The sequence below is a fragment of the Neomonachus schauinslandi genome, chromosome 11 (assembly GCF_002201575.2).
Source record: "Neomonachus schauinslandi chromosome 11, ASM220157v2, whole genome shotgun sequence".
Taxonomy (NCBI): Eukaryota; Metazoa; Chordata; class Mammalia; order Carnivora; family Phocidae; genus Neomonachus; species Neomonachus schauinslandi.
The window spans coordinates 62,794,062-62,813,471 of NC_058413.1; the positions used below are offsets into that span (position 1 = coordinate 62,794,062).

The 19,410-nt window shown below is 36.5% G+C and overlaps 1 protein-coding gene across 2 annotated transcripts in view; it reads right to left on the bottom strand.

The window, feature by feature from the left end:
* CCDC90B (coiled-coil domain containing 90B) overlaps positions 1–19,410 on the bottom strand; it is a 38,309-nt gene that overhangs the window by 9,711 nt on the left and 9,188 nt on the right. For both annotated transcript variants that reach the window (XM_021686451.2, XM_021686452.2), the window contains exons 4-8: positions 5,732–5,833; positions 5,039–5,080; positions 4,876–4,947; positions 4,726–4,779; positions 3,279–3,393 (exon numbers count right to left, since the gene is read on the bottom strand). In XM_021686451.2, coding sequence (XP_021542126.1) covers positions 3,279–3,393; positions 4,726–4,779; positions 4,876–4,947; positions 5,039–5,080; positions 5,732–5,833 — 385 coding nt within the window. The remainder of the gene's footprint in view (positions 1–3,278; positions 3,394–4,725; positions 4,780–4,875; positions 4,948–5,038; positions 5,081–5,731; positions 5,834–19,410) is intronic.

Here is a 19,410-nt window from a genome sequence, read left to right on the forward strand (position 1 = left end):
AAACTTAGGACAAAACCTGAATGTAAAAAATAAAGCTGTAGAAGGTTTATGAATAATAATTTTAGAAAAGAATAGGATGAATTTAAGTAAATAATTTTCTTAAACTACTGGTCTGCTCTTAATAAGAAATTGTAAACAAAGCTTTTCTTTACCTTTATTGTAAACAAAGCTTTTCTTTACCTTTATAAAGTCATCTGCCGAGAAAACAAGGATTCTTTGGCTATCTTTGAGGACTTAAGAAAACTGAGTCTTAATATTGAAAGAGCTAAATTTTGCTCACAAGGATGTAACCATTTCTATTTGCCTTTGAAATCTTTTATTGTCACTTTGGTTAAATAATTAAATGCTATTTCATAATAATTAATCAAATGTTCAAACCTTTTAAATATTTTTTTAATATACTTCCAAAAATCAAACCCTAAAATTAATCCAAATTTAAGATTTTGTGAAAATTTGGTATAGTAAACTGCAGTGGAAGCACTGTCAAAGTGACACTAAACCCTCTTAGATTGTGTTTGTATAGACATGTTAATAAAGTAAGTGAAACTCCTAAAAATCTGGTATCTTGGTATGTTACCTTGAAGTGTTGTATAATACAGATAAACTGAATTATCAACTGCATTGTAATGAATTCTAATCAGATCTATAACCACCGTCATCTTTAAGTTACTGTTTTACTCTGATGCTAATGCAAATGTCTTCAGTGAGACTCATGTAAAGAACTCTGAGTACAAGTTTCCAATAATCTTAAGATCATAAAACTGAACCAGGTAAGAATTTCTGAACTAGTAAAAAAACCAGATTTAGGCAGAACAAGAATAAATCGGACTGAATGAACTGAGAATTATTTTTATGACTTTGAAACACTGCTGACTTTTTAAAATGTTTTGTTTTTCCAGATTGTTTCTTAAGCTAACTGATTCACAGCAATTTAAAACATTTATCTTTTTCTCCCTATCTGATCCCTCCAGCATTCAGAAACCCAGTGAGTATTCTGTTTTCATGGAAGTTTACTTAATTTAAATAAGAATCTATTCTCCTTGTAACAGGACACAATGGGAAAATTGGTTATATGATCAAGGCTTTGAACGGAATGTCCTATTTTAGACATAGATTTACACAGACTCAGATATTACCAGACAGCTTTAAGGACTTTATGGAGCCTATAAAGCTTCCTTGGAAATAACTATTGCTTACATAGTTCCCAGCAGCTTTACCAGGTGAGTAAAGAAGATCATTTCCTGGCCAATGCAGGAACCTAGAGAAAAGAAGAATTCACCCAAATCTATAGGTACTGCAGGTGAAGTCTGATGGCAAGTAGTTGAGAGGCTATTGAAAATTTAATCTGGAGATTTCTTAGGAATAGTTCCAGGAAAGCAGGTTTAAAGAGCCTATATGGTCAACTGCTATTCTTGCTGCACTTATGTAAATTAATCAGGCCAAGTTTTTTTAAAACCAAACTTATTTTGCAAACTAGCATCAATTTGGTTATCTTTGGTGGAAATGGTGATTACAGAAAAGAAAAACACACCCCTGTGTATTAGATTTTAATACTGCTCATCAAAAACTAGACTAGATCCAGATTACCTCTAGTTTTCTCCAATGACTAGCTACAACTCTTTAAACTCGTATTTTCAATTTTTCTCCTACCTTTCTGACTTGGAATCATTTGAGAACTAAAACTGCCCTTTTCCCTGAAGCCCTGAAAACCAAATAAAAACAACTTGAGGTAACCTTCAGAAAAATCACACTACCTCACATCTAGACAACCTGTATGCCTGTTGTTCTAGGGGCCACTTGAAAGATCAGAGACAGGGCGCCTGGGTGGCTCAGTTGGTTAAGCGACTGCCTTTGGCTCAGGTCATGATCCTGGAGTCCCAGGATCGAGTCCCGCATTGGGCTCCCTGCTCAGCGGGGAGTCTGCTTCTCCCTCTGACCCTCCTCCCTCTCATGCTCTCTGTATCTCATTCTCTCTCTCTCAAATAAATAAATAAAATCTTTAAAAAAAAAAAAAGAAAGATCAGAGACATGTGGACTATGAACCAGGAAAATCTGTCAGACTGTCATTGCCTGCTCCCACTCCAGCTGAAGATGCGTCCAGCCTGACATCTACAAGTCATGGCTAGCTACCCTCAGAACTCAGAAAAATTAACAAAACAGAACACCTGATTAGTTATTTAATTAAATCACAGGCCTAACTTTGAGAATATACCTGCATCATGGCCTCCTGAAATGAGATTATACCTGAGCTGATCTATTGCCAGTACTAAAAGACTGGTTCAACAAGATGGAACAATCTACCAGGGCTCAACTTTAAATGTGTGAAACTTCAAGTGCCAAGGGCAGGTTGCCCTAAGATAGGCCACTTTGCCCGTGAATGTTACTTTGACTTAAAAGCAGTCAAAACCCAGCAGATTTAGGAAAAGCTCCTTACCTCCTCATCAACTGCCTAAGTTTACATTTACAGAAAGGACAGCCTATACAGAGCTATTAACTGAGATTCCTCTTTACCTAAGACGCTTATTTGTGTAACAGCAACCTTTATTTTCCAAACATCTCTCACCTTCCTGCCAATGGCTGTCCTTCCCTTTATATGCCCCGACCCCCTACCCCCCCAATCCTTTGCTCAGGATGTCATATAAGCCTCACATTGCCTCAATGTCTTTGGAATTTCACGTCTGTTTTCTCCTGTTAATCTGTCTCATGTCAATTTCTTAGACCAGCTAGAAGGGCAAAGGACATTCTGCCTCCCTGATAATACCAGAGAAAACAACAACAAAATAGTGGGAACTGAGAGCAGCACTAATGCCTTAAATTTTGATCACATTTTTCAGTTAAGCTGAGATTGATCAAATGGGGGAATTGTTAAACCACAGGCCCCAAATGGCATCACTCAGGCTTATTCTGCAAACCAGGGCTTAATACCTACATTAACTGCAGTTTCAAACTTTCCCAGAAATGTAGTCTTAACTGAACAAACAGGGAATCTTCTGATTAGTGATAATGGGTCTGCCACATGGGCCCTCTCTCTTCTCCCAGAGGGTAGAAGACCCCTTGTTTTTATCCTCATGGGAAAGTGACCTTGCCTGCAACAATCCTTTTCTTTTGCTAGTAACTTTCTTGCCCCACCTTCCTTCCTATAATGTACAATGCTTCGAGCTTCCATTCCCTCTACATGCTAAATAAGAGGCTGCCCAAATTGTTTAAAAAAGCCAATTACATCTTCAGCTTTACTATACTGAATTTTGTTTTTTTAACAAGATAGCGAATTGCCTTACCTGCAAGGTAACGAATTGTCTCAAGCTTGTTAGACTCCATCAGTGTTTTCAAAGAAGCAATTTCAGTGTCAATTTTATTACTGGTCTCGGAAATAATACTTCTGGTTTTGGTATCCTGCAGTAAATAAAAATGAGACAAATTCTGTCGCTATATATTATGGACAAATCATTTACATTAGAAATGTAGCCTTACTTAGGGCTAACTTTGTATTGCAAGGGTCTTAATTGGGGAAACAGTAAAAGCACAGTGACAGAAAAAACATGAACATTACAAACGGACAAAAAGAATATTCAATTTTTGATATTTGGAGATTATTATTAATTTCTTTGGATTATCTTATTTTGGGTACATTCTACTAAAAGCCTCATAGTAAAAAATTTGAGACCTAAATATATGATAATAAACTAAGAAGGTAAACTAGGAAGGAAAGGAAAAAGTTTTAGTCCTAGAACTATAAACACTTTGTGTATAAAATCCTTAGGACATCACAGTTAAAACTTTTGCACAATTTAAAGAAAAAACTCACCCAGATTTATAATGTGAACTGGCAGCAGTATTAAAGGGAATAGCAGAAATGCTTTTGTGTGTAACACCAGGGAGAGAGATAAGATGGCATATGGAGCTTAGAAATAAGCTCTGGAGAATTTGATTTCCTTGTTTATCTCTTTTGTCTGGCCAAGAAAAGAACAGAATAGAATACCTGGAAAGACAAATGAGACCTTCCCTTCTATTTAATAATTAAGAAAGAGTGATGTCTCGGGGCACCTGGGTGGCACAAACTGCCGACTCTTGGTTTTGGCTCAGGTTGTGATCTCAGGGTCATGAAACTGAGCCCTGCCTGTGGCTCTGAGCTCAGCACAGAGTCTGCTTAAGACAGTCTCCCTCCCTCTCCTCGTGTTTTTCTAAAATAAATAAAAACAACAGCAAAAAAGAGTGATGTCTCTTCTGTTAGAACGTAGACCAAATGGCTTTTAACTTGTAGGCTGAGTCAAAAAGCTGGGTTTTACTCAAGCTATAGAGATTAAACATGGATTACAATTTAGGATTAGGAGAAGGTAAACAGTTGTAGAGTATGGAGTTCAGAATCCAGGGTCACATTCTGGCTCGACCACTTATTAGCTATGTGACTTTAACTTCCCTGTGTCTCATTTTCCAAATTGGTAAAATGGGACTAAAGAGGGCCTACTTCAGAGGCTGATAAGGAGAATTAACAGAAGTAAAGCAAGTAAAACAGTATCTGATGCATAATAAGCATTCAATAAATATTTACTGTTAGTCTCTGCCTTCATTTAAATGCTAATTGTGAATCCTTGCTTTCAAAAAATAGTTCCTTTGTATATACAAATAATTTAGTTACAAAATATGTTACTTGGATTCTGACAGAAATCACAGTTCAGGTACAGGGCATGAGAGCAGTATAAAAGACATTTTTACATACTAGTTTACCTTGCTGGTAAATTCTGTGGTTGCTTCCATAAGTTTCTTTTCTTGATCTGTAAACTAAAGGATATGATGAATCAAGAGGTTAAAAAAAAAGACCAGAAGGAATAATAAAGGAATTAAGTTACCAAGAAAACACATTTAGAAGCACATTACCATATCAGTTACTCTGCTTCTTTCTAGGTTGATGTCCAGTTTATTATCTGCTCTGATTTGACTGGTTTCATTCTTTAAAGAAAACCAAAATATTAAAAAAGAAATCTCATAATGTTCTGAAATTAGTAAAATATTCTAAAGTGAGAAAAGTACTTAAACTTACTATCAGTTGCTGCTTAACTTGTTCCAATTCAGTTTTCATTTTCTAGGTATAAAAAAATCACATGCAATTGCCATTATACCAAACACAACAAATCTGAAACCCTGCATTAGCAAAAACTGGACGATCTCTACACATTTCTAATTAACCATTAACTAAAACTACACAAAAAAGGAAAGTAGTATTTCATCATATTCAAAAAATTCTTACGAATTTTACAATACAAAAAAAGTATTTGTTCTACTTACTTTATTTTTAAACCATGACTGATATTCTAAACTTGAAAATATTTAAGCTAGCGATCAAAATTCCAACTGAAGTACAGAAAGTTTTCTAACTTTAACTGACAAAAGTTAGCACAGAATCATATAAAATGGAAAATGTCACATTACTTTAAATTCTGAGAACATTATATTGAGCTATATGAGAAATTTTATAATAATAAATATAGAGCTCAAAGATTTTCCCTTCCATGTGACTTTTACATGTGTAAGGTACAACCCTTAATCTTTGGTCAAGAAACCATAATTTATATATAGAAACATTAGTTATGGTTAAACATGTAGTATACTTTGATCTAAAACCTTGATAATTATTGATTGACCACATAAAATCATTATTTGGTCCTATTCGTCACCAAGTGGAATACATGTGAAATCAGTTATTTTATTAGTAATAAACCGAAACTTGTATCACCTGATTCTCTGCTCGCAGATTTGCAAATTCACTTTTTTCTAGGATGACCATGTCTTTCCTGATGGAGTCCAAATGAGACATTAGTTGTTGTACTGTTATTTCCTGGAAAGCAAAATTAAAATAACCTAGTGATATAGAATGCCATCACCTTATACAGAATTGTTTTCATGGAATGTAAAATAATCTGTTGTTATGCTATAAGGTATAATGTTTCTTGGCTAACTAAACAAAACCAAGCCATGTGAAAACCACATATCAAAATGAAAAGGAGGTTCCAGTCCAAGGTTGCCACACAGGAAGACCCTGAACTCACCTCCTCCATGGACACACCAAATCTACACCTATTTATAAAGCACTTCCTCCTGAAGAACAACACAGAGCTAACCAAACAGCTTCTGCACAGCAAAAGATGTATCACATACAAAAAAGCAAGACAGAGACACAGTCATGAAGGAAACCCCCAATCCCGACACTGAGAGCCACGGTGGGAGTGATAGTACTGAATGACCATGAGCAGATCTGTCTGCCCTGGGATACAGAAAAAACAATGAGGCTTCAAAGGGTAACTAGAATATAAAAGATCCTGCCCCAGAACTCTGCCAAACAGTGCAGGAGCTCAGCAGGTATTTTCTGCTTCAGAGGGGGTGGTGAACATCACTGTTTATCTTCCCCATCCACCTTGAGAGCACAGACGCGAGCAGACACCACAGCTGGCCTACCACCTCAGCAAGCACTAGGCCCCTGACCCAAACCAACACAGTGTCTGTGAAGGTGGCCCCAGCGGAGACCACACCAGAACACCCACGGTCAGTGTTCACAACAGCTGACTCGCCAAGGTGGCACATGTGCAAAGCACCCCAGAATAACCCAGGCCCCCACCACATCACCTCCAGATAACTTGCCAGGATACCCCCAGTTAAGAGCATCCCAGGACTTTCCAAATTAGCTCACACCCAACCAGGGTGCCACCTGCACGAAGGGTCTTGGGAACCCCTGGCCCAGGCTCACTTAAACTTAAGCTGTCCTGCCAGGGCACTAGCTCCACGAAGAGCCCCAAGCTGCCTAGAATGAAACCTCTTCAGCTTCAGCTGTCTTACCAGGCGAGAACCCTGGGACTGCCTCCAGACAATACCCACTACAGCACCAGCTCTCTGGCCAGGGTGCAATCTACATGGAGAGCTGTGAGACTGTCCAGGCCTGTACCTGGCCTGTACCTGCTTTGGTTCTGTACATCCCACCAAAATGGCCCTAACATGAGGTGCCCCAGGATCTAAGCCTCCGACATCCACACATTCAGAAAGCCAGCCAAAGTCACCAGGCACACATCCTCCACAGGGGATGACTACACAATATCACTCTAGTTTGGAAAAGTAGCTGTTGCATGTAATTCACAGAAACAAAGTAAAGCAAGAGGAGGAGACAAAGGAGTCTGCTTCAGACAAAACCAAAACCTCGGAAACAGGACTAAATAGAACGGAAAGAAGAAATATGCTTGATAAATAGTTCAAAATTATGGACATAAAGATGCCCACTGGATTGGACATTGGGGTTGATAAACTCAGTAAGAACTTGAACAAAGAGACAGAAAATTAAAAAGAACCAATCAGAGTTGAAGAACACAATAAATGAAATGAAAGATGAACTAAAGGGAATCAACAAATTAGAGGACAGAAAAGAGATTAGTAATATGGAAAAGAGGGCAATGGAAAGAACCCAAGCTGAACAGTAAAAAGGAAAAAAAAAAAAAGGGATAGGCTAAGGGATCTCTTGGACAACATCAAGCAAAAAAACATTTGCATTATAGGGGTCCCAAAAGAAGAAAAGGAAGAGGGGGGCAGATAAGTTATTTGAAGACACGATAGATGAAAACCTCCCTCACTTAGGGAAGGAAACAGACCTCCAGGTTCAAGAAGTGCAGAGGAGTACTAAAGATGAACCCAAGGAAGTCCACACCACAAATAGTAATTAAAATGTCAAAGATAAAAGGGAGAAGTTTAAAACCAGAAAGAGAGAAACAATGAGTTATATACAAAGGAAATCCAAGACTATCAGCTGATTTCCCTGCAGAAACTATATAGGCTAGAAGGGAACAGTACGATATATTAAAAATGCTTAAGGTTGTAAAAACCTACAACCTGAATCCTCTACCCAGCAAGGTTATCATTAGGAATTGTTCAGTTTTCCAGACAAAATTTTAAAGTTCATCACCTTTAGAAGCCTTATAAAAAATACAAAATGATTTCTTTGAGGGGAAAAGAAGAGGTCAAATTAGAAGAAAATTATGAAATGAAAAACTTTCATGAGTAAAAGCAAACAAAGTAAAGGTAGTACAGCAAACACTTAAAAAGTGAGTTTGAAGATTAAAGATAGAGGTAGTAAAGTCAATTATATTTAAAAATCAGTTAAGGGGATTCACAAACTAAAAAGATATGAAATATGACAACATATACATAAAATGTGGAGGGGGTAGATAAAAATGGGTTTCTTTTAGAATGTGTTTGAACTTAAGTAACCATCAACTTAATATAGACAGCTAAGTACTTAGGATGTCATATATGAACCTTATGGCAACCACAAACCTAAAACCTGCAAGAGATACACAAAAAATAAAGAGAAAGAAGGCTAAGCAAAACACTAAAGAAAGTCATCAATCACAAGGAATGAGAGCAAGAGACCAAGAAAGGAATGGAGAAGAACTACAAAAGCAACAAAATGGCAAAAAGAACATATACATCAATAATTAAATTAAATGGTCTAAGTGTTCCAATCAAAAGACACAGAGCGACAGATTGGATAAAAAAAGACCCATCTACGTGCAGTGTACGAGAGACTCACCTTAGTACTAAAGAAACATACAGACTAAAAGTGAAGGGATGGAAAAAGATAACCTATGCAAACTGATGGCGGGGGGTGCAGCAAGCCAGAGTAGCAGTAATTAAATCAATAAAAACAGACTTTAAAACAAAGACTAACAGACAAACAAGGGCATTACATGATAATAAAGGGATCAATCCAACAAGAGGATATAACAATTATAAATATCTATGCACCCAACACTGGAGTACCTAATATTGCATAAAGGAAATATTAATAGATAAAGGGAGAAACTGACAGTAATATGATCCTGAGAGACTTTAATACCCCACTTACAACAACGGATAGATCATACAGAATAAAAAATAAGGAAACAGTGGTCTTTCAATCAATATTAGACCAGATGGACATACCCCCAAACAACAGATTATACATTCTTTTCAAGGGAACACATAACAACATTCTCCAGAACAGGTCACATGTGAGGCCACAAAACAAGTCTCACTAAATTTAGTAAAACTGAATTCATAGTAATCTTTTCCAACCACAACAGTATGAAACTAGAAATAAATCACAAGAATAAAAGTGGAAGAAACAAACACATGGAGGTTAACAACATGCTATGAAACAACCAATGGGTCAATAAAGAAATCAAAGAGGAAATAAAAAAATACATGGAGACAAATGAAAATGAAACACAATGGTTTAAAATCTTTGGGACACAGTGAAAGCAGTTCTAAGGAAATACATAGTGAAACAAGCCTACCTCAAGAAACAAAAAAAATTCCAAATAAATAATCTAACCCTACGTGTAAAGAAACTAGAAAAAGGAACAGAATAAACCTAAAATTGGTAGAAGGAAGAAAATAATAAAGATGAGAGTAGAAATAAATGAAATAGACACTAAAAAACCAATAGAAATAGAATAATGAAACCCAGAGCCGGTTCTTTGAAAAGATAAACAAAAGTGATAAACTTTTAGCCAGACTCATCAAGAAAAAAAGGAGGAAGACACAAATAAAATAAAAAATGAAAGAGGGTAAGTAACAACTGACACCACAGAAATACAAAAGATTAGAACAGAATACTACAAAACTACATGCCAGCGAAATGGACAACCTAGAAGAAATACATAAATTTCTAGAAATATATAAACTTTCAAAACTGAATCAGGAAGAAATAGAAAATCTGAACAGACCAATTACTAGTAATGAAATTGAACTGATAATCAAAAAACCCCCAACAAACAAAAGTCCAGGACCAGATAGATTCACAGTGAATTCTACCAAACATTTAGGCAAAAGTTAACACCTCTTTTCAAAATAGTCCAAAAAATAGGACAGAAAACTTCCAAATCCATTCTATGAGGCCGGCATTACCCTGATACCAAAACCACCCGTCAAAAACACTACAAAAAAAAAAAAAAGAAAACAGGCCCGTATCTACGATAAGCACAGATGCAAAATTCTCAAAAAATATTAGCAAACTGAATTCAACAATACATTAAGAGGATCATTTACCATGATCAAGTTTGATTTATTCCTGGGATGCAAGGATGGTTCAGTATTCACAAACCTATCAATGTGGTACATCACATTAACAAGAGGAAGGATAAAAACCATATGATCATCTTAACAGATGCAAAGAAAAGCATATGACAAAATATAGCATCCATTCATGATAAAAACTCTCAACAATGTGGGTGTAGAGGGAACATACCTCAACATAATAAAAGCCATGTATGACAAACCCACAGCTAACGTGATACTCAATGGTGAATAATGGAGAGCTTTTCCTTTAAGATCAGGAACAAGATGAAGATGTCCACTCTCACCAGTTTCATTCAACACAGTACTGGAAGTCCTAGCCACAGCTATCAGACAACAAAAAGAAAAGGCACAGAATTGGTGAGGAAGGACAACTGTCACTATCTGCAGATGACTTGAAACTATACAAAGAAAATCCTAAAACTATACACAGAAAACCTTAAGCCCCAAACTCCACCAAAAAAACCCTATTAGGAGTAATAAATGAATTCAGTAAAGTTGGAAGACAGAAAATTAATACCCAAAAATCAGCTGCATTTCTATATACTAGTAACAAAGTAGCAGAGAAATAAACAATTCCATTTACAATTGCACCAAAAAGAATAAAATACCTAGGACTAAACCAAGGAGGTGAAAAAACTGTACTCTGAAATCTTTAAGACACTGATGATAGAATCTGAAGATGGCACACAAAGAAGGGAAGATATTCCAGGCTCACGGACTGGAGAAATTCATATTGTTAAAATGTCCATACTACCCAAAGCAATCTACAAATTCAATGCAATCCCTATCAAAATACCAACTGCATCTTTCACAGAACTGGAACAAATAATCCTAAAATTGTATAGAATGACAAAGGACTTCAAATAGCGGTGGCAATCTTGAGAAAGAACAAAGCTGGAGGTGTCACAATTCCAGATTTCAAGATACACTATTAAGCTATTGTGATAAAAAGCCTGGTACTGGCATAAAAACAGACACACAGATCAATAGAACAGAGTAGAAAGCCCAAAAATAAACCCATGCTTGTATGGTAAATTAATCTACAACAAAGAAGGGCAAGAATATACAATGGAAGAAAAGACAATCTGGTTAGGAAATTTTGGATCAGTGTCAATGAGTCTGCCACATGGGCACACTCCATCCCCTAAGGAAAGATGAGGTTATCTGCATAAGACCCTTTGCTTTTCCCCTAAGGGACAATCCTTTTCTTCTGCTAATAACTTTCCTGCCCTACCCTCCTATAAAAACCTTCCATTTTGTACAACTCCTCAGAGCCACACTGTACTTGCCAAATGAGCTATTGTCTGATTTATGAATCATTTAATAAAGCCAAGTAGATCTTTAAATCTACTTGGTTGAGGAGTGCCTGCTGGCACAGTTGGTAGAATATGTAACTCCTGATCTTGGGGTCATGAGTTCAAGCCTCATATTGGGCATAGAGCTTACTTAAAAAAAAAAAAAAAATTACTGGGTTGAATGGTGGCAGTCAGAGAAACCGAAGCAAACTTCTGGCAGCATTCAAGGAGAACGAAAAACACAGACATGGTGCCCACAAACCCTTTGAGTTCATAGTCTTTCTTGTTTCTGAGGGCTGTGGTAATTTCCTCTTGTTTCTGAGCTCGACTCTCTCTCTTGGTTTTGGTGTTTTTCAGTTCAGCTCTTGACCTGATTGGCGTTCCTTTACAAGGCAGGTCAGCTTGAAATGGCAGATGGTTATGCTGGAGCCCAGTTGAGCCGGCAGAAGGGTCTTCCAGGAGCCAAGGCTTTCAGACCACAATTCCCCATGTGGAAAACCCCAGCAAGGTTCTATGGGAATTGCTGATGGTGTACACAGGGCCCTGTGGCCAGGACACAGTACTTCCAGTATATTCAGGTGCACGTTTGTCTTGCTTTATGTAAATAAAGGCTCTTGCGAGCACGTATCTAGGAGTCCAAAAAGCCACAAAAATTGGTGGACAGAAGTCGAGCATTTAGAGGCTGTTAGACTGTTTGCCACCTCAAGAAGGTGTCATACAAAAAATAATAGCTTTGGATAATGACTGACTTTTTCAAAGATTTAATGAAGTTTTTTGTAAGTAATTTAAATATAATTGTTAAGAATAAGTAAATAAAAATTTTAGGTAATCTTTTTAAATAGTCTCCCTAAATCTTTTTAGTAGTGTAAAACCTTAAAGTTTTGTTAAGTTAAATTTATTAAATATCTAGATCATTTCCAAATAAGAGAAAATACTAAACCATTAATTACTAAACATAGGACAGAACTGGCATGTAGAAAAAATAATTACAGGTTGAAAAAGGAATCATTAAAAAGGAATTTTAATGTGTGGTCACAAACTGGTTAAGATTAAAATAAATTTATTAAAAAAAGTTTCAATATGAAAAGTAAGCTGTTGCAAAATTAGAATTTAGTTTTCTATTAAAGGGACAACGTTTTCTTGGACTTTCGGTCTGTTTTTGGTAAGACTGTAAAAGTTCCTTTCTCTTCTAAATATTAAATTTCATAATGATCTGTTATCTTATTTAGGCAAGTGCTTTAAAATCTTTTTTGATATTTTTGGGGCTCCTGAATGGCTCAGTCATTAAGCATCTGACTCTTGATTTCGGCTCAGGTCATGATCTCAGGGTTGTGGCCCCACCTCCAGCTCTGCGCTCAGCGTGGAGTCCGCTTGTAGATTCTCTCCCCATCTCCCTTTGCCCCTCCCCCCACGCCTGCATGCTCGCTCTCTCTCTCCAAAATAAATAAATTTTAAAAATCTTTGATGGTCTTTTTGACGAATTTTTCCAAATCAAATTCTAAATGAAGTCTTTTTGACCTGGCATATTCCAAAGGATTTGTTAAACCAATCAGGCTTATTTGACATGCAAATTACATGGAAAGCATTGTCAAATAAGTAATATGAAGCCTTCTTTATATTTGTAAAACTGTGGCACATGTGGACAAAGTCCATTCTGCTTCTGCAAAAATGGCACCTCACTGCCAGACTTTTGCCATCCTAATGTCCTTGTAACATGGCAATAGTGTACTCCTGAATCAGAAAAATGAAGATGGGTAAGTAATGGTTATAAACTGAATAAACAAGCGTATGGGAAGCCTAAGACAGTGGCTTGGTTCTTCCTGGCTCCCTGACAAATTCCATCTTCCATTTTTTGCATATCTTCACACCCATGGTAGTACATTTAGATGACTCAAATTATGAATAGGTACTGGGGTGAAGACTTGCGGTCTACCAGCAAGGTCTGACCTGTTTGGTCCACAATCCTGGAAAAATTGTTTTTGTTCGTTCTCAGAGGCTTCAGATCTCCTTCTGGACCCTCTGAATACCAGCAGCTGGACTTCATTCAACTGCCACTTAGTATGGGTTATCAGTGTTCTTGTTCTTGTATGTGTGTTTTCTGGATGAGATAAAGCCTTTCCTTGCTGCAAGGCTCATGCCCTCACAGTAAAAACAAAACATAACTGTTAAAAAATGTGTTTCTCACTTGGGGTGTACTTTTCAACTACCTCTAGTGATCAAGACACTCACTTTGTTGAGTTACATCATAGGAGCCTCAGCACAAACCTTACAAGCTTCTTGGAATTCTATTAGTATACAACCTTCTGCTGATTCCCTGTTGTCTCATGCTGGTATGACCAAGCTACTGTAAATCTCTCTCTAACTTCTTATGGTCAAGCCTATCATCAGCAGGTTCTTCCTGGATCCCAATTCAAAAGAACACATCAGTCACAGTCTAGAGCCTGGTGACAGGGTATCCTAGAATATCATCAGAGGAAGACAGCCTTCGAGGCCGGTGGACAGGGACTTTACCAAGTGCTCCTGACCACTGACAATGCTGCAAAATTAAAAGATGCTAGAGACCTCTAAATGTAATTTATGAGGAAGATATGTACCTGACATCTTTTCCTTTACTCTGGTATTGGCCAGCAAAAATAATACCTTCATCTGTATCTCCTAGTACAGTTGCTAAAGGGGTGGTAACCTCTTTTATTTTGGGCTAAGAAAAAAATCTGTGTCCCTAACTTTTCACAAGCAGAATGGCATTTCATTGGTCAGCTCCCTTGAATTTACTTTGTTGAGTTAAAAAGGACCTATCACTGGGGAGCCTGGGTGGCTCATCTGGTTGAGCATCTGACTTTTTTTTTTTAAGATTTTTAAAAATGTATGTATTTGACAGATAGTCATTGGAGGCCCCAACGAACAGAAGTCTAGGACCAGATGGCTTCACAGGTGAATTTTACCAAACATTAGAAGGCGAGTTAATACTTACTCTTCTCAAACTATTCCAAAAAATAGAAGAGAAAGGAAAACTTCCAATTTCATTCTATGAGGCCGGCACTACCCTGATACTAAAACCAAAGACACCACAAATAAAGAGAACTACAGGTCAGTATCTCTGATGAACGGAGATACAAAAATCCTCAACAAAAATACTAGCAAACTGATTCCAACAATACATTAAAAAAATCATTCACCAGCATCAAGTGGGATTTATTTCTGGGACACAAGGATGGTTCAATATTTGCAAATCAACATGATACATCACATCAATAAGAGAAAGGATAAAAATGATATTATCATTTTGATAAATACAGAAAAAGCATTTGATGAAGTACAACACCCATTCATGATAAAAACCTTCAACAAAGCAGGTGTAGAGGGAACATACCTCAACATAGTAAAGACCTTTATGAAAAACCCACAGCCAACATCATACTCAGTGGGGAAAAACTGAGGGCTTTTTCCATTAGGCGAAGAAAAGACAAGAATGTCCACTCTCACCACTTCTATTCAATATAGTCCTAGCCACAGCAATCAGGCAACAGAAAGGAATAAAAGGCATGCAAATTGGTAAGGAAAAAGGAAAACTTTCACTATTTGTAGATAACATACGATATATAGAAAACCCTAAAGACTCCACCCAAAACCACTAGAACTGATAAATGAATTCAGTAGTTGTAGGATACAAAATCAATGTACAGAAATCTGTTGCATTTCTATACACTAATAATGAAACAGCAGAAAGAAAAATGAAGAAAATAATCCCATTTACAGTTGCACCAAATATAATAAAATACCTAAGAATACACTTAACCAAGGAGGTGAAAGACCTGTACTCTGAAAACTCTAAAACACTGACTAAAGAAATTTAAAAAATGCAAAGATAGGGGTGCCTGGGTGGCTCAGTTGGTTAAGCATCTGCCTTGGCTCAGGTCATGATCCCAGGGTCCTGGAAGTGAGCCCTGCACATTGGGCTCCCTGCCCAGTGGGGGAGTCTGCTTATCACTCTCCCTCTGCCATTCCCCCCAGCTGGTGCTCTCTCCCCAGCTCTCTCTCAAATAAATAAATAAAATCTTAAAAAAAAAAAGATATTCCATGGTCATGGATTGGAAGAATATTGTTAAAATGTCTATACTACCCAAAGCAATCTACACATTTAATGCAACCCCTATCAAAATACCAACAGCATTTTGCACAGCATTAGGACAAACAACCCTAAAATTAGCACGGAATGACAAAAGACCTTGAATAGTCAGAGCAATCTTGAAAAACAAACCAAAACAAAACTGGAGGTACACAATTCCAGACTTCAGGTTATATTACAAAGCTGTAGTAAGTAAAGCAGTATGGTAGTGGCACAAAAACAGAACAGAAAGCCCAGAAAAAAACCCACAATTATATGGTCAATTAATATCTGACAAAGCAGGAGACAATATGCAATAGGAAAAAGCCTCTTCAACAAAGGGTGCTGGGAAAGCCGGACAGCTACATGCAAAAGAATGAAACTGGACCACTTTCTTACACCATACCAAAAATAAACTCAAAATGGATGTAACACCCAAAACTGTAAGTCCTAGAGGAGAGCACAGGCAGTAACTTCTCTGACATTGGCAGTAGCAACATTTTTTTAAAATATGTCTTCCAAGGTAAGGGAAATAGAAACAAAATAAACTATTGGGATTACATCAAAGTAAAAAGCTTCTGCACAGCAAAGGAAATAGTCAACAAAACTAAAAGGCAACATACTGAATGGGAGAAGATATTTGCAAATGACATGTTCAATACAGGGTTAGTATCCAAAATATGTATGCAACTTAGACATTTGAACACTCCAAAAAAACAAATAATCCAGTTAAGAAATAGGCAGAAGACATGACAGACATTTCTCCAAAGGAAGATACACAGATGGCCAAAAGGCACATGAAAAGATGCCTAATCAACATCAGTTATCATGAGGGAAATGCAAATCAAAATTACAATGAGATAACACCTCATGGCTAAACTCAACAAGAAACAACAAATGTTGGTGAGCATGTGGAGAAAAAAGGAACGTTCCTGCACTGTTGGTAGGAATGCAGACTGGTGTAGCCACTGTGGGAAACAGTATGGAGGGTCCTCAAAAAATGAAAAATAGAACTACCCTATGAACCAGTAATCGCACTACTGAGTATTTAACCTCCAAAATGCAAAAATACTTATTCAAAGGGATACCTGTGCGCTTATGTTTATCGCAGTATGATTTACAATAGCCAAATTATGGAAGCAGCCCAAGTGTCCATCAATTGATGAATGGATAAAGAAGATATGGTGATATATAAAGATATATATATACAATGGAATATTATTTGGCCATAAAAAAGAATGAAATCTTGCCATTTACAGCAACATGGAGGTAGAGCATAATGCTAAGTGAAATATGTCAGTCAGAGAAAGACAAATACCATATGATTCCACTCATATGTGAATTTAAGAAACAAAACAAACAAGCAAAGATTAAAAACAAAAAAGAGAGAGAGACAAACCAAGCAACAGACTCGTAACTATGGAGAACAAACTAATGGTTACAAGAGGGGAGATAGGTGAAATAGGTGTACATTTATGATGAGCACTGAGTACTGTATAGAATTGGTCAATCACTATATTGTACATCTGATACTACCATAACATTGTTTGTTTATAGGAATAAAGATTAAAAACTTCATAAAAAAGATAAATTACTTACAGTGCTTTGTTTTCAAGTTTAATATTCACTGAGTATGTGGAAAGTTGATTTTATATTTGAGAAGAACCTGAAAAATTAATTTCTTATACCTTTAAAAAAAGTCAGTAGCTTCATTAGCCCTTTCAGAGTAGCTCAGAGGTTCTGGGGAATTAATTAAATGACAGTTTTTTTTTTTTTTTTAGTGGATTTAGTAGTCTGTCATGATCCTGAATAAAGTAAGCTAAAATAACGCACACAAAAATTTAAGGGTAAGTAAAATCTAAGGGTTGAATGCTTTTAATTCTAAAGTCTAATTAATTGGAAATGATAGTAAAATTTTTAAAAGCTTTCAATGCTTCATGACTCTTTAAGCATTGAAATTTTATGCAAAAGGTTCTAATTTTATTAGGAAAGAAATCCTAATTTTTCTCTGCTGTTAAATATTTATCTGAGAAAGGAAACCTAAATCTGAAAAATTAAAAAAAGATATAAGAAATCAGATTCTTAAATTCAGTGAATTAATTCACAAATTATTCCTGAAAAAAAAAAGTGGGTAGAGGAACTGAATAAGCATTTTTCCAAAGAGGACATACAGATGGCCACAGGACATATGAAGATGCTCAACATCACTAATTCTCAGGGAAATGCAAATCAAAACCACAGCGAGAGATCACCTCACACTAGTCAGAATGGCTATCAAAACAAGAAATACAAGTGTTGATAAGGATGTAGAAAGAAAGAGAACCCTTGTGAACTACTAGTGAGAATGTAAACTGATGCAATCACTGTGAAAAACAGTATAGAGATTCCTCAAAAAATTAAAAATAGAAATACCATGATCCAGTAATTCCATTACTGGGTATTTACCAGAGAAAATGAAAACACTAATTTTTTAAAAGATATATGCACTCCTAGGTTTATTGTAGCCTTATTTACAATAGCCAAGATATGGAAGGAAACCAAGTGTCCATGGAGAGATGAATGTATAGGGAAGTGGTATATATACAATGGAGTATTACTCAATTATAAAAAAGAATGAGATCTGGCCATTTGTTACAACATGGATGGACCTAGAGGGTATTATGTTAAGTGAAATACATCGGACAGAGAAAGACAAACACTATATAATTTCATTTATATGTATTATCTAAAAAACAAAACAAATAAAAAAAAAAAGCAGAAACAGAAGAACTAGTGGTTGCCAGAGGGGTGGAAGTGGGGGGATGGGTGAAATAGGTAAAGAGAATTAAGAGGTATAAACTTCTAGTTATAAAATAAGTAAATCCTGGAGATAAAAAGGACAGCATAGGGACTATAGTCAATAACATTCATTGTAAAAACATTGTATAGTGACAGACAGTGACTACATATATCATGGGGGAGCACTAAGTAATGTACAAAATTGTCAAATCACTACTTTGTACACTTCAAGCTAATACAATATTGTATATCAATTATATTTCAATAATAAATGCTAAAAAAGAGTATTTCTGCAAATTGTAAACCACATTTTTAACAGTATATCACTTGGGAAAGGAGGAATAAAAAAGACAAATCTTAATTCCTAAGTAAAAATAAAGTATCTGTCAACTCCAAAGTGGGGGAGGGAGATCTGATATATATAAATACATCTTTTATATATACATATATATATATATATAAAATTATAGGAAGGAAACAAATTTTTTTAAAAATTTTCATTGTTATGTTAACCACCATACATCATTAGTTTTAGATGTAGTGTTCCATGATTCATTGTTTGTGCATAACACCCAGTGCTCCATGCAGAACATGCCCTCTTTAATACCCATCACCAGGCTAACCCATCCTCCCACCCCCCTCCCCTGTAGAACCCTCAGTTTGTTTTTCAGAGTCCATTGTCTCTCATGGTTCGTCTCCCCTTCCGATTCCCCCCCTTCATTGGAAGGAAACAAATTCTTTTTTTTTTTTTTTTAAAGATTTTATTTATTTATTTGAGAGAGCGAGAGAATGAGAGACAGAGAGCATGAGAGGGAGGAGGGTCAGAGGGAGAAGCAGACTCCCCGCCAAGCAGGGAGCCCGATGCGGGACTCGATCCCGGGACTCCAGGATCATGACCTGAGCCGAAGGCAGTCGCTTAACCAACTGAGCCACCCAGGCGCCCCCGGAAGGAAACAAATTCTTAAACACAGTGAATTAATTCATGAATTATTATGAGTTCTATGAATTATTCCACAGTTAAGCTCATTTAGCTTATTCTATGCTTTATATAAAATTATTGCTTTTTCTCCATAGCACCACAGTGACATGTGTTACAATTAAAATTTTCAGATTGTTACTCTCCAAAAGCACTCTACA